The sequence below is a fragment of the Eurytemora carolleeae genome, unplaced genomic scaffold (assembly GCF_000591075.1).
Source record: "Eurytemora carolleeae unplaced genomic scaffold, Eaff_2.0 scaffold11, whole genome shotgun sequence".
NCBI lineage: Eukaryota > Metazoa > Arthropoda > Copepoda > Calanoida > Temoridae > Eurytemora > Eurytemora carolleeae.
Window position 1 is genome coordinate 258,721 of NW_019396030.1, and position 15,892 is coordinate 274,612.

The following is a 15,892-nucleotide window of genomic DNA, read 5'->3' on the forward strand; positions in this document are numbered from 1 at the left end:
CCCCCCCCCCCGCACATTCAACATTCTTAAGAATAATCCTTCTCTTCCTGGATGTAAAACTGGAAGCAATAAACATATAAAAAATAATGATTATGTGATTTGAATAAAAAAATATTGTTGTAAATACGCTTCTATTTTAGAGCAATTAAGCTGATGAAGTTATGTAGATATGTTTAAACTTGAGGATTTAGAAAAGTTATTCTCATGAATTAATGTTTAAAGTTTTAAATTTAAGTTTAAGAGAATTAAATCACAAAGAGTCAAGTACAAGTACTTTTTTGTTTACTTTTCCTTTATCAACTAAATTTTAATGTTATTAGATTTTTAGTTTTACAAGTTTTACAAGCTGATAATGTTTGTACCTGAAAAATATATAAAAATATGTAGTGAACCCCTGTTTTGCTATTAAAGGAATTTTCGACTTAATTTCAAGTGACCCTCATTTTAAAACTAGAGTGGCATACCTTATTCCCAACGGAACTCTTCAAGCTTTTGTCTGAGTAAAAATGATGAGAATATTCTCAGTTTTCTATCTGTTGTCACTGTAAATTGTGTCTAAAGGTCATTTTTATAAACAGTGAAAAGGAATTGAGTCTTTGTCACAAACTCTGATCTTCTGATCCCAATATCCTTGCAACCCAATGTCGTAGACCCGTGATATTTCAAACTATGAATTATGTTAGACAAAATAATCTAAGTTTGACATATCAAAAGTGTGCGCCATTAGGTTGCCAAGATTAGATTAGAAAATTTGAGCTTGTCGCAAAAACTCAATTCCTTTGAGTTTTAGAGAAATAAATCTCAGGGAGTAGTGCGACATACAAAGTAAATGCTTGAGTTTATATTTGGACGTATTATGATTATGGCTTATACTTCAGATTAAGAACAAGCACAAGGCCGAGTGATCAGTGTATGATTGAGACTGGAGAAATGATAGATGTAGGACGGTTGGGACGGATAAAACCTTAGCCTGACTTATATATTATAAGAGGAGAAAAAATTTCCTTAAACATATCAGATATTTTTTATGTTATAAACCAGTAGATGTATATCATTATATATCTATGGTATAATCTGACATTATGTTTTGAGATATTCTGAATATATTCCTCGAATGGAAGGTTACTGGTGTGAAAGAAAGCATGAATGAATGTATGTTAAACATGAATATAGATATGTATAGATATGCCAGTAAACAAACTTCTTGATGCCAAAATATTTGATAAATCATATTATATCCTTAACTAACAATCAGAAATAAAGTAAAATGATGAAAAAAAAACTTTGTTGCGCTTTTTACATTAAATATATGTATACCTTTAAAGTATGCAAATAAACCTTGAAATATATCTTTTTTCGAGTCCCAGAAGGGATTCCTGAACTCGTGGAATAGATGATGGAGAAAGGCTTAAAATCAAATGTACACAAAAGTAAGAGAATATGTGTAAATCAATATTTAATCACACTGACGGAGTACAACTGGGACTGAAGGGAGTAAGGTCTTGGAGGTTGTAAGTAAAAGGAGGGAACATATTGGAGGTAATATAGGGATTATATTGGAGATATATAGTGCTGGCACTGAATTGAGGAAATATATTGGAGGTAATAGTGTTGGCTGAATGGAGGGAATGTATGTTGAAGGTAGTAGTCCTAAAACTGAATAGAGGGAATATACTGGAGGTAGTAGTGATAAAGTGAATGAAGTAAATATATTGGAGGTAGTAGTGATAAAGTGAATGAAGTAAATATATTGGAGGTAGTAATGATTTAAGTAAATGGAGGGAATATGCTGAAGGTATGAGTGATTAAGGTAAATGGAGGGAATATATTGGAGGTAGCAGTGATTAAATTGAAAAAGGGAAGACATTGGAGGTAGAGTGTTGGAATTAAATGGAGGGAAAATGTTAATTGGAGGTGGAAGTAATTTATCTGAATGGAGGGCTGGATTGGTTTACTTAACGTAAGAAATAGAATGTAATTGTATCTTTGCCGCAAACTCTTATTATCTAATTCCTATATCTTTGCAATGGCAACTTAATGGCGTTGACGTTAGATATTTTAAACTATGAATTCGGTTAGATCAAATAATCTAAGTTTGGAATGTCAAAGGTTTACACCATCAGGTTGCAAAGATATAGGGATTATAAAATTTTAATTTGTTGCAAAGACTTATTTCCCTTATAATCATTTGATGGAGGCGCTAGTTGGATGGAGGGTCTAGGTGGAAGGAGGGTCTAGGTGGATGGAGGGTCTAGGTGGATGGAGGGTCTAGGTGGATGGAGGGTCTAGGTGGATGGAGGGTCTAGGTGAATGGAGGGTCTAGGTGGATGGAGGGTCCAGGTGGATGGAGGGTCTAGGTGAATGGAGGGTCTAGGAGGATGGAGGGTCTAGGTGGAAGGTAAATGTCGAGGGAAAGATATTAATGGACTGGAAAGATACCGGCAATATGGAAAAGTTTTGAAAACGATAATTCTGTGTGGGAAAATTTCTGATTTAATTTTGATTGTAACCTAAAGTAAATAATTAGTATTGTTGTCCCTCGCATGAAACTGATTTAAACTCCTCTGGAAGATGGATTCCTTTGATGTTTTATACGAGAAAGTTAATGAAAACATGAAAAAGAATCTGGAGAATATTATAAGATATAAACATATCAAGGTTCTTTATATAAATAAAGTAGATGGATAAGAACTACAAAATGGATACAAGTATGGAACGAATCTGGGAGATAATCAGGACTGTTAGAAAACCTAGGTTTTATTCCCATCCATCAAAAAGGAGCAACCAATATATCATCTCTTGACTACAGGCTTAGTAAATGGTTTCTTGACTGAGCTCTATTATTGTATTGGTTTAGTCTGATCTATAGATTGATGATTGGAGAGAACAGAAGAGTAGACTAATTTTGACAAGCAATATTTACCTTTTGGGTTATAGTTACTAGTTAGGGTTTCAGGGTTAGTAGGAAGCTATTAAGGTTGGTAGGAAGCTATTAAGGTTGGGAGGAAGCTATTAAGGTTGGTAGGTATGTAGGGGTTTAGGTAGGTATTAGGGTTGGTAGATAGTTATTAGAGTTGGTACCTGAGTTTTGTATTCGCAGTTCATTTGAATAAAAATGAGGGAAAATTTAAAAAAAAACTATCGTTAGTTTTAATCTTTAACAATGATAATGGTTGTAATAATACCAGTATTAATCTTGTACTTAAAATCAGTTTACCCATCCATCGAAAATCAGACAGAAGAAGAAGATCAAATTTACGTTACATTACTGCTCCGGCTTTGTGACCTCGTACCTTCTCTAGGTTTGATTTTACGCATACAAAAATATACTTATTTTTGATGATTTGATTTGATGATTTTACGCGTTAGTATGAGAAACACAAACTTAGAAATTCAAAACATTTAGTTCCTCTAAATAGCTCTCTAATAAGGGAAGTTATGCTTGAAAAAATATAAGATTAAAATTTGACCTGCAGTTTTCTTTAGTTTAACGTGATTTAGCCCTGGTTTGACATGTTTCTGGTTTCCTTCAAACAAAATATTTAAATGTTTCAAATATCTAAAACTGAAATGGTCTACTAACTTCTGAGATGTATAATGTATATAACCTGGAGAACCAGGAATATTATCAAATCAATAACATCTAGAAGAAATCTGAATACAAGCGTAAACAAACTGTTGGAGTCCATCCATTCGTTCATCAATCAATCAATCCATCCATCCTTAATCCAACCATCCTTAATCCATCCATCCTTACACAAACTCAGTTGTATACTTAATCATCCTTAAAGGTAATATTTTTTTATTCACAAATATGATTTGAATTTTGTATTTTACTTTTTTCTTCCTGTTTCAAAGACATTTATAAGAAGCATGATAAGAAAACTGTATTTCAAAATCCTTATTAAAAGCCAAGCGTTCGGGATAAAAGTCGAACCGTTGACCCTCTGATTCTTGTCTTGAGTCTTGATTCTAAACCTATAAGTTTCAATTCCAAAATATCTAACGGCGGAGCCTTATTTTTGTCTTGGGACATTTTTTTCCAGAAATATTTGAATCGAGGCTTCTGTTAAATAGTTGTGAAAATGGAGAGGAGAACTTTAGCTTTAACTTTAACTTTAACTTTAACTTTAACTTTAACTTTAACTTTAACTTTAACTTCCATCCTTTGTTACAGTGAAGAAAGAAACTTTGTCAAGTAATGAAAACAATGTAAAAATAATTAGGATGGTTTGCTTACTCAACCATTTTCTTGTATTCAGGGAATCTTTCAAGTTCTACAGCTTTGTTCCCATGCATGAACTAATATACACATTCTGACGCAATATTTTGCTATATACTCGTTCAAAACTGAAAAATGAAACAAGTGATTTAAAAATTTAAAATCCTCATATCGGTGGTACAACGTAGTGCGGTCTCAACAGTTGATGCTCTACTTTCATAACTGTGAAGATCTGTGTAAGGGCAAAGTATTTTGCTTGTTTAAATTTAAATAAATACTGGCTCTCTGGCAATTAATCAAAGTAAACATTCTTCTGCAGATCAAATATTCTATTTTTAAGTAGTAAGGGCGTTTTATCATAAATATGAGTAGAAATTATATAAAAACACCGTTTAAAGGAATTGAGTCTTTTCCACAAACTCGTGGTTTTTAAATCCCTATATCTTAACAACCCAATGTTGTTGACCTTAGATATTTCAAACTATGACTTCTATTATATCAAACAATCAAAGTTTGAAGTATCTAAGGTTTACATAGTTTGGTCGTAGATATATAGGTATTAGAAAATTGGGATTTGTTGCAAAGACTCAATTCCTTTGTATGTGTGATTTTTATTGTGTATATTTCAAAACATTAAATAAGCCATATAAAGACTATATTGAAGGCATCAGACTTAGTTAAGGAAAGTGATGATTTGCAATATAAAAAAAGAAATATCAAGTAGAAGAATTTCATATCTTGTTGAGGAAGAATTTGTTTCATATCTTGTTTAGGAAGGATTGGTTTTATATCTTGTTCAGGAAGGATTTGTTTCATATCTTGTTTAGGAAGGATTTGTTTCATATCTTGTTCAGGAAGGATTTGTTTCCTATCTTGTTTAGGAAGGATTTGTTTCATATTTTGTTCAGGAAAGATTGGTTTCATATCTTGTTTAGGAAGGATTGTTTTCCTATCTTGTTCAGGAAGGATTGGTTTCCTATCTTGTTCAGGAAGGATTGGTTTCATATCTTGTTCAGGAAGGATTTGTTTCATATCTAGTTTAGGAAAAATTTGTTTCATATCTTGTTTAGGAAGGATTAGTTTCATATTTAGTTTAGGAAGGATTGGTTTCATATCTTGTTCCGGAAGGATTTGTATCATATCTTGTTTAGGAAGAATTTGTTTCATATCTTGTTCAGGAAGGATTGGTTTTCTATCTTGTTCAGGAAGGATTGGTTTCATATCTTGTTCAGGAAGGATTGGTTTCCTATCTTGTTCAGGAAGGATTGGTTTCCTATCTTGTTGAGGAAGGATTTGTTTCATATCTTGTTCAGGAAGGATTGGTTTCATATCTTGTTTAGAAAGAATTTGTTTCATATCTGGTTTAAAGAGGATTTGTTTCATATCTTTATGAGGAACGATTGGTTTTATATCTTGATCAGGAAGGATTGGTTTCATATCTTGTTTATTGAGGATTGATTTCATATCTTTTTATTGCTGATTGGTTTCTTATCTTGTTAAAGTTGGATTGGTTTCATATCTTGCCCAGGAAGATTTGGTATAATATCTTGTTTAAGAAGGATTGGTTTTATTTGCTTTATAGGGACAACTGGTTTCACATCTTGCTCAGGAAGATTTGGTTTTATATCTTGTTCAGGTTGATTGGTTTCATTTCCTTCATAAGGAGGACTGGTTTCACATCCTGCCCAGGAAGATTTTGTTTCATATCTTGTTTATAAAGGATTGGTTTTATTTCCTTCATAGGGAGGACTGGTTTCACATCTTGCCCAGGAAGATTTTGTTTCATATCTTGTTTATAAAGGATTGGTTTTATTTCCTTTATAGGGAGGACTGGTTTCACATCTTGCTCAGGAAGATTTTGTTTCATATCTTGTTTAGAAAGGATTGGTTTTATTTCCTTTATAGGGAGAACTGGTTTCAAATATTGCTCAGGAAGAATTGATTCTGTATCTTGCATTGAAAGGTAGAACTTTCTTCATTTTTGTTTTTATGTCGCAAATACAAGTAAGAAAAATATATTAAAGTAAAACGCATGTATATCTGTGCCTAAAGATTTCTTCGCGTGATAATTTTTCCAACCATGGGTATATAATAGAATGGATATATCATAGTCAAGGCTTGATGTAATTTTTACGCTGGGGTGATATGCAGTACGTTAGACATTGGACCCTGGAACTTACAATTTGTCTTTGGTTTTCGTAAAGTTAATAGATGTTAAAGGAGTATAAAAAACATTGTCTTTAAAACTTGATAAGATTTAGCCTCCTTCTTTAAATTATAAAAATTGTTGGAGATAATAAAGATTTAAACAACCTTGCTTATATTTAATATTTTGAATTTTAAACAAATTTCTCAATATCTTGGTCAATTCTTAAGGTACAAAAACGGCAGACCACATTTTGGAATTCTGAAAACAAGGCGCCTTTGATGCTACCAACTCTTTGAAGAAAATGCTATGACACAAGATTTTAGCTACAGTATCTCATTTCTGCTTACTCCAGAGCCCACTATCTACCAAAGTTCTTCTTTAATTTGGACCCTAAACTTCACTTCAAACTTTTTTAAAAGTACAAATTATGTTTATAGAATGAAAAATAGCCAGAATAAAAATTTGTTATAGTAAAACCTAAAATTTGCTATGCAGAGGTTTTAGAAATTTTCTAAAAATATCTAGGGTCCACTTAAATATAACAGCTGCGTAGCCCACCGACAAAGTTACATGTACAATAGCCCAGAATAGTATAGATCGGTAGATAGAAGCATACATATAAGCGGGCCGTGATACCAATTATGCCATCGTGAATGTGAAAATCTGTTAAGTATACAGAGTAAATTGTTAAACCTTTTTAAAGTTTTAAACTATCTTTTTCTTTAATCCTAGGATTTGAAAATAAGTTTAGCTGAAGTCGCTGAAGAAAGTTTGCAAACTTTTCTCTTCTTTTTGGCACTAGATTTTTGCTTTAAAATTGGTAACTTCAAACAAATCCGGAAATTGAACAAAAGGTCCCAACATTGCAGTTTAAATGATTAAAGTTTTTATATAACGTCAGATATTTGATTATTTTAAAGCATTACTTATTTAATATTTCAGATGTTTTAACATAACAAATATTTTGAAATATATATTTTTTCTTCCCAGTGTATCTAACCCTCAAAGAATTCAAATTCAAATTAAAAAACATCCATTTTCAAATCTATGAGATAACGCTTATTCCTTTCCAAAAACCTGGCAAAAGTTAGAAGTCACAAGACAGTAAAAGTAAATCCTTTTTGTGGGGTTATTGAGAGGTTAATGAAAACAATTATATTCTGCTTCCTTTTATACATATGTTTCTTTCCTTTTCTACTCCAGTAAAAAGTACCTCTCATTATCCTCATATCAACAAAAACCTAATTGAACCTTGATCTTATCAAAGTTTCATCTTTACTAGAGGCTATTATAGTTATTACTGTCATTACTGATGTTATTACTATCAATATCGTTATTATTATTAAATTATTATCACTTTATTTATTATATGTGCCCCGGACATTGTTGGACAGTTATGAAAATTACAGAATAATACATTTTTAGCAACACATATATATTTATGTGAATAAAATGCAAAATTGAACACAAAAATCATTTTACAGTTTTCTGGTTACTACTAAAATCTATAAATACATATTCAATTCAATTAAATTTAATGATCCTTGATTATAATCTTCTTCTTCGGTTTTTCTCCTTGAATCTATTTTCTAAACTAATCACATTTATGAATTTAAAATAAATTGCTTTATTATACCAATCACTAATACTTTTTTCTATTTAAAGGGAGTGTAAACCATGGAGACTGAATTAAAGGGAGTGTAAACCATGGAGACTGAATTAAAGGGAGTGTAAACCATGGAGACTGAATTAAAGGGAGTGTAAACCATGGAGACTGAATTAAAGGGAGTGTAAACCATGGAGACTGAATTAAAGGGAGTGTAAACCATGGAGACTGAATTAAAGGGAGTGTAAACCATGGAGACTGAATTAAAGAAAAGTCGGATTGCTACTAATGTTCTCCATATACATAGACGCAACAGATAGAAGTAAACTTAGTAGCGATCCATTCAGACTTTTTTTTTTCATTTTTTCGCGAACACACCGCAACTCCTTTTAGATCATCTTAGTTCTTTAATAAAGGGGTTGAATTCTATTTAATTCTGTGCACCAAAGCTTTAGCTCAATGCTAGGGACAAGATCAAATACAAAAGTTGAGCCAAAGATGTTAATTTATTGCAAAGTTGTGTCTGACTATTTAAAAGAAGGAATACTTACAAGGTTTAAGTTTTTAAGAGACAGGAAATTGTAAATAATATATTTAAATATGACAGGAATGCAAATTGACAGTTTTATCTTAATAATGTTTATAGATCACTCAAAAATTGACACTTCTCCCACATTTCAGCCCCCCCCCCCTCTCCCCTCCTTATCTACATCAACCTCCTTTATGCATATATTAGATTTTTTTGTAAAAAAGGAGTGAAAGAAAAATTAACATCTTTCCTATCCAATGTTTTGATATTTACGGAAATGTTTTGTTTTCTGATCTGTTTCGTTTGCAATTCTGACTCATATATACTATTTGTTCCTTTCGTTTGTTTCTCTAAACTTTGTTCAGTTTTATATCACGTTAAATTATTAATCTTTTCGGGTAACCTTTAATTCGCTCCTTTAGGAAACCCTTTAATTCACTCNTTATCCGGTTAATAGTTCATAGCTACCCTCCTTCCTTATCCGGTTAATAGTTCATAGCTACCCTCCTTCCTTATCCGGTTAATAGTTCATAGCTACCCTCCTTCCTTATCCGGTTAATAGTTCATAGCTACCCTCCTTCCTTATCCGGTTAATAGTTCATAGCTACCCTCCTTCCTTATCCGGTTAATAGTTCATAGCTACCCTCCTTCCTTATCCGGTTAATAGTTCATAGCTACCCTCCTTCCTTATCCGGTTAATAGTTCATAGCTACCCTCCTTCCTTATCCGGTTAATAGTTCATAGCTACCCTCCTTCCTTATCCGGTTAATAGTTCATAGCTACCCTCCTTCCTTATCCGGTTAATAGTTCATAGCTACCCTCCTCCCTTATCCGGTTAATAGTTCATAGCTACCCTCCTCCCTTATCCGGTTAATAGTTCATAGCTACCCTCCTTCCAACTCCGGTAAATAATTCATAGCTATCCTCCTTCCTTATCCGGTTAATAGTTTATGGATACCCTCCTTCCAACTCCGGTAAATAGTTCATGGATACCCTCCTTCTTTATCCGGTTAATAATTCATAGTTAACCTCCTTATCAGCTATTCATGGTAACACTCCTTTCCAATCCGGTTAACTATTTATAGTTACTCTCAATTTCCGTCCGGTAAATTATCTTAAGCTCCAGTATCCCTTTTCGTTATCTGGGAAAGAAATCTTCACTCTCCGTGCATTAACAGTTACAGTTTAGCACCCTTCTTACCAGCCTTGTGACTTATCTATAGCTGAAGCATCCGGCCTTCCTCCATCCGGAAAACTATTTCAGGTCGAGCACTCTCCTCTTCTATACTTGTAAATTTATTGCTTTACTTCTAGCACCCTTTCTATCCGGTAAACTATTTATAACTATAGTTCTAGCACCCTTCTTCTGTATCCGGTAAACTATTTATAACTATAGTTCTAGCACCCTTCTTCTGTATCCGGTAAACTATTTAACTATAGTTCTAGCACCCTTCTTCTGTATCCGGTAAACTATTTAACTATAGTTTTAGCACCCTTCTTCTGTATCCGGTAAACTATTTATAGGTTTATGCTACCTCCTTCTTCATCTGGTAAAGTATTTATAGTTCTGGCACCATTATTTTCCATCCGGAATCCCAGCCTAATTTAACTGGTTTTTAAATATTTATAATTATAGTTTCAGCACCCTTCTCTTATGTTCGGTATTCTTGTAGTTATTCCGGGTTATAATGGAAATAAAAATCTGTGGGAAAACTAAAGATGCTGGATGAAAGAATAGAGTATATGTATATATATTATATTTATGAGTAATGTATGAGTTCTATTCTATGAGTAATGAGAGACTACAGGAGTGACGGGCCGCGGATCAGGAAAGAGAAAACAAAATGCAGAAATTTAATAAACACATCAAGAAAAAACCACTAATAGATAATAATAACAAGGTGCACCTGTGCATGGGAGGGTCTAAATATTTTCGAATTATACTCAAGAGATAGTGCTGATAACCATTAACTACCCAAAGACACCGATCCAAAGCAAATGTCAATGTTCAGCCTGATTTTCAGGAAGACGACATTGTAACTCACCTTTGAAAAAGATTAATCAGAGGCAATTAATAACAGTCTTTTTACATATAAACGCTCCGCAGGCATTCAATGCCTAGCTCTGAAAATTAAAAAAAATAAATGTTTTCTTCACATCTATTGTGTTGTTTTAGTAAACCAAGGTTACGATATTTTCTTTTTATCTTTTAACAGAAATCTGAATTTTCACAACTTCTTGTAACTATAAATTTTAATTTCTTTTCCAATAATATTTGTGTGTTCAGAAAGCCAAAACATTTATTCAATCATTATTGCCTGTACATTTAGGGTTGATTTTCCAAACAATATTAAAGATTTTTCTGTATTTATCATGTATAATTCATTCTGTTATTATGATATAACTTTTAGAAAAAAGTTAAAACAGGTAAAAAGCCATCTTAGCCAAACTTGGAAAAAATACAGACTGTCAGTTCAGGATATATGTTTCGATAAAAATATTATCATCATCAGTCCTTAAACAAGTTAAGATGAACAAAAACAAAATAGGAAAATCAAATTTGATAATCTTAAAAATGACAACTAAAAAAAACCTTTTTAGATGTATTTATTGGTGTTGTCTAGATTAAAACTGAAATTGTGAAATGTTTACATTGGTGCCCCAATTACTGGATTGCTGATGGTCGGCTCAAAAGATACAGGATGTCCCAAAAAACATTGGAATTCAGTGACGAATTCGATATCGTCTTTATTATGAATTAGCATTGTAATACCTAATTTCAAAAGCCATAACATTATTATCTGCTATAGTTTATTTTATGAAAAGGGTAAAAGACTGTAAAGATGTGTCTATAATGCCTCTGCAAGATGAACAGTGAAGACGGACAAGTTTACTCTGTTTGTATACTGCAATTTTCTTGTTTNTACACCATAATTCAAGTTTTATTTTTGTACACCATAGTTCAAGTTTTAAAAACTTCCAAATAATTCTCACGAAGACAAGAATAATTTGATCTTTGAAATTAAAAAGTGCAAAATAAAGGTTATACGCCTACGCCTTTACATCATTGCAATGTTAAATGATGAATTATTATTATTATTATTATTGTGACGACATTCTAGAAATCTCTAAAAAAAAACGCCGAAAAAAGAACAATCAGATATTCGAAGTTCTCTTTCAATATTGATGTAATAGTTTTAATTCAAGATTTAGATCAAGAAATTAATAGTTTTAATTCAAGATTTAGATCAAGAAATTAATAGTTTTAATTCAAGATTTAGATCAAGAAATTAATAGTTTTAATTCAAGATTTAGATCAAGAAATTAATAGTTTTAATTCAAGATTTAGATCAAGAAATTAATAGTTTTAATTCAAGATTTAGATCAAGAAATTAATAGTTTTAATNATTGGAGTTTAACCTCCCACCTGGAACGGTTAAAATAGTTAAGCCTCCCCCCCCCCCCTCATGGACAAATTCATGAATACGCCCCTGCATGCTTACATAAATGATTGATATTTTTTTTATTTAGCAAGTATGATATCTATATAAATATTTTAGGAATATGTTATATCTAAGTTTATATGAATTGCATAAAGAGGCTGCATATATTAGACTCAGAGGCTGATTCATGCAGTATCCTCTCCTGTAACCTCCAGCTTATACAGTCCTATAGTATCCAGCCTCCAGTTTTCATACAGTAAACCTTCTCTTCTACATAAAATATAAACCTGTCTACTCTACTGATTTCCAGGATGAAGAGCTGGATACATTTTCTTCTTCTTACAGTTCTCATCCTTCCCAGGTTTAAGTTTAATTTAATTATATAAGTTCAGTTTACACACTGAATCTGTTTACTGTTTACTATGGTACACTACAGTACAGAGTGTGTATAGTTTACTGCTGCAGTCTTTTCAGATGTTTTCAGGGTCGAACTCAAGAACAAAATATGACATAATATATTTCTTCATTAAAACAAGTACAAGTACAAATTATTTGAATCTTTTGAGTAAAAGGATATTTTTCTTTGATGTTTTTGTTGCTTTAGAAGTGTAAACTAAGGTCTATTTCCACGATATCACCCCCCAAATTTTCCATTAGAACTTTTGGATTCTTTAATTTTCACTTTTAAATTCTTCATTTTTACATTCAAAGTACTCTAATTTTACTATTAAATTCTTAATTTTCCCATTCAAAATCTCCATTTTCAGTTTTGGATTCTTCAATTTTTACTTTTAAATTCTTCATTTTCACGTGAAAAATCTTTTTTTTGCTACAAATTAAAATCTTTGCAACCTGATGGTGTAAATATTTGATATATCAAAATTAGATTATTTGATCAACAGTATTCATAGTTTGAAATATCAAAGGTCCACGGCATAAGGATTTAAAGTTAAAGGGATTAGAAAATTTGTGTTTGTGGCAACACCTGAGTTCCTGCACCATTTAAACTCTTAATTTTTTACATTTAAAATCTACAATTTTCACTTTCAAATTCTTATTTTGAATTCTTCTTTCTCACTTTAAGATTCGTCAATTTTCATTTTTCAATTCTTTATTTCACATTTTCACATTTAATTGTTTTTATTTCCACTTCTGAAATATTTCAAATTACCATTTTAAGTTCTAGTTGTTGCACCATCAACCCTAGTTGTTGCACCATCAACCCTAGTTGTTGCACCATCAACCCTAGTTGTTGCACCATCAACCCTAGTTGTTGCACCATCAACCCTTTATAAGTTTTTCATTTAACCCTGCTGCAGAAAAATTAAGTTTGCTTAGCAACTTCATTTTAAAAAATGTTATTCAACATTACTGTCTACAGGACACCTCTGTGTACAGGACACCCCTGTGTACAGGACACCCCTGTCTACAGGACACCTCTGTCTACAGGACACCTCTGTCTACAGAACACCCCTGTCTACAGACATGTGTGTATAAAAAATGTTCGTTTGTTTAGTGTGCACGGATCCTTGATGTCCAGAATAGGATTAAGGTTGGGAGGAACTCCAGCTCATGAATCCCAACTAGATCATACAAGAAGAATACCCTGGGCAGTTAAGGAGATGATGGAGGAGGAGAAGAGACAACAGGATACACTTCCATTTCTCCGGAGAGCAGGTGGTTGTTTATCCAATTATCAGAGTTTTGAACCTATTTTGAGATAATTTATTCCAGAATTTGAGCATATCCTGTCCTTAATGTTCAAAAGCTTTATGGGGTAATTTTTTTCTTTTTTTACATGATAGGGATTCATTAATTATCTATGATTGAAGACCTCTGCCTTGTTTTTGTATTTGCTCCAATATATCTGTATAATCTCTAGGATTGGATGAAGCGGAGGCAGATGGATAACCTCAGCTTTGTATTTGTATCTACCATTTTATCTCTATATGATTTCCAGGATTGGATTCAGATGAGGCGGATGGACGACTTCCGCTCTCTTTCGGTATATGAAACTAAATCTGCATAATATATAGAATTGGTGTCAGCTAAGTCAGATGGAAGACCTCTCTTATCTGTATCAGTATCTGCTTTTTTGTATCTGTATAATCTCTAGAATTGGACTCAGCTGAGGCAGAAAGAAGACCTCCGCCGGCCCTGTATTTGTATCTGCTAGGAATGGATTCAGCTGAGGCGGACGGAAGATCTTCGCCCTCTATTTGTATCCACTACTTAATCTGTATAATCTCTAGGATTGGATTCAGTTGAGAAGGATAGAACAGTTCCACTTTATATTAGAATCTACCACTATATCTCTATAATATCTAGGATTGGATTCTGCTGAGGCGGATGGTAGACCTCCGCCCTGTATCGGAATCTGCTACTATGAGAAGCTGAAGGCTCTAGAAGCAAGAGAAGAGCTGACTAGACATAACGAGGTTCTGAAGGAGGTAAATATCTATATGCAGCAGTAAACAGGAAAGCAAGGGAAGAGTATAATGATGATATAGAACTCATAGGAAAAGATTGAACTAGAGGGAAAATATCAAAGCTGAGTAGAATACTAAGTAGTTAGGGTCAAAGATATATCAGTAAGACGTAACATTAAAACTGTAGTTTTAATGTTTTATTTTAGGACTGTGAGACTGAACAGTGCATGGATTACAAGTCCGGATTAGATTTGAAACCTGGTAAAACTAGGTCAGATCATTTAGAATTCCCTGAAGATAATTTAGCTGAAGATAAAGAAGATCTTGTTCACTCTGGTAGTTCAGCTTCAATACATGAGTTAGGACCAGGAGCAGGAGATGAATATATAAAAAATCAACAAGATGAAGACAGTGATGAAGAAGAATTCAACAATAATATTCTAAACCTATAAACCTTTTAGACTGTAAACCTCTAAACCTTTTCTACCATTATACTCTGCAGCAACTGCAATGCAATAACTTAAAATTCTCCAAGTGACAGGAGTTAAATATGTGTAATTGTGTATTTAAATATTTGTCTATCTAGAGATCTATGTTTTAAAGAAACCCGATATTGGAACATTTGAGGTTTCTATTATTAATGATATTATCAATCTTTAAATTTTTATATACGATATTTGAAATTCTGCTCAGGCACAAAGGCGAGGAGTAGTCCGTTCTCTTTTAAAACATTTGTTTTCATTTACAAAGGAGTCAAGTCTTTGCCACAAACTTCAATTTTTTAAGCCATATTTCTTTGCAACCTCAAGGTGTAAACCTTTTTTTTATCAAACAGAATTCATAGTTTGAGATATTTAAGCTTTGCGACATTGGGCTGCAAAAATATAGGGATTTGAAAATTTGACTTTGTGACAAAAACTCAGTTTCCTTATTAGTTGATTTCTTATAAGAGTCAAAATTAATTTATTTCAAAAGATAAAACTTAGTTAAAAAGAAGTATTTTTGAAATAGTTAAAGTGTGTGAAACAACCCTTTTGATTTCTTACTTTCTCGGCGTGGTGTAAAACCGAGAAGGGTTCGATTGGAATCAAAGCGTTGAGATCTTAAGTTTGAAAACCAATAGTTGCACACACTTTTTAGAAATAACTGAACCAAATAATGTTAACTATAGACCCCCCCCCCCCCCTCTAGAACCAATAAAATTATTTATATATATTTTTGTTTACTTTCATACAGTAGAAATTGGAAGAAAACTTATTGCAAAGTTTAGAAACCTTTAAGTAGAAACCCTAGTTTCGAGCCCATAGCTTGGAAACACTAGTTTAGAAACCCAATTTCATAAACTTATAGTTCCTAAACCCTAGTTTAGATATAAATCAAGTATTACAGAAACAAATTCTTGTTTGGAAACCCTCTTTCTAAACCTTTGTTTGGAAACCCTAGTTCTAAATTCTTGTTTTGAAACTTCTAAACCCTTGTTCTAAACCTTTTTTTGGAACCCCTAGTTCTAAACC

The 15,892-nt window shown here is 32.5% G+C and overlaps 1 protein-coding gene across 2 annotated transcripts; it reads left to right on the forward strand.

Annotated features, from left to right (window-relative positions):
- Window positions 1–12,163: 12,163 nt before the first annotated feature.
- LOC111696293 (uncharacterized) lies at window positions 12,164–15,172 on the forward strand. Of its 2 annotated transcripts, none has more exons than XM_023465861.1 (4): window positions 12,164–12,310; window positions 13,466–13,626; window positions 14,278–14,399; window positions 14,585–15,172. In XM_023465861.1, exons 1-4 carry the CDS (start codon window positions 12,261–12,263, stop codon window positions 14,828–14,830), a joined length of 579 nt encoding a protein of 192 aa, XP_023321629.1. In that variant the 5' UTR covers window positions 12,164–12,260; the 3' UTR covers window positions 14,831–15,172. The 2 variants fall into 2 exon arrangements, with proteins under 2 accessions (XP_023321629.1, XP_023321637.1); XM_023465869.1 differs by lacking the exon at window positions 12,164–12,310 and adding an exon at window positions 12,405–12,484.
- The last annotated feature ends 720 nt before the right edge of the window (window positions 15,173–15,892 follow it).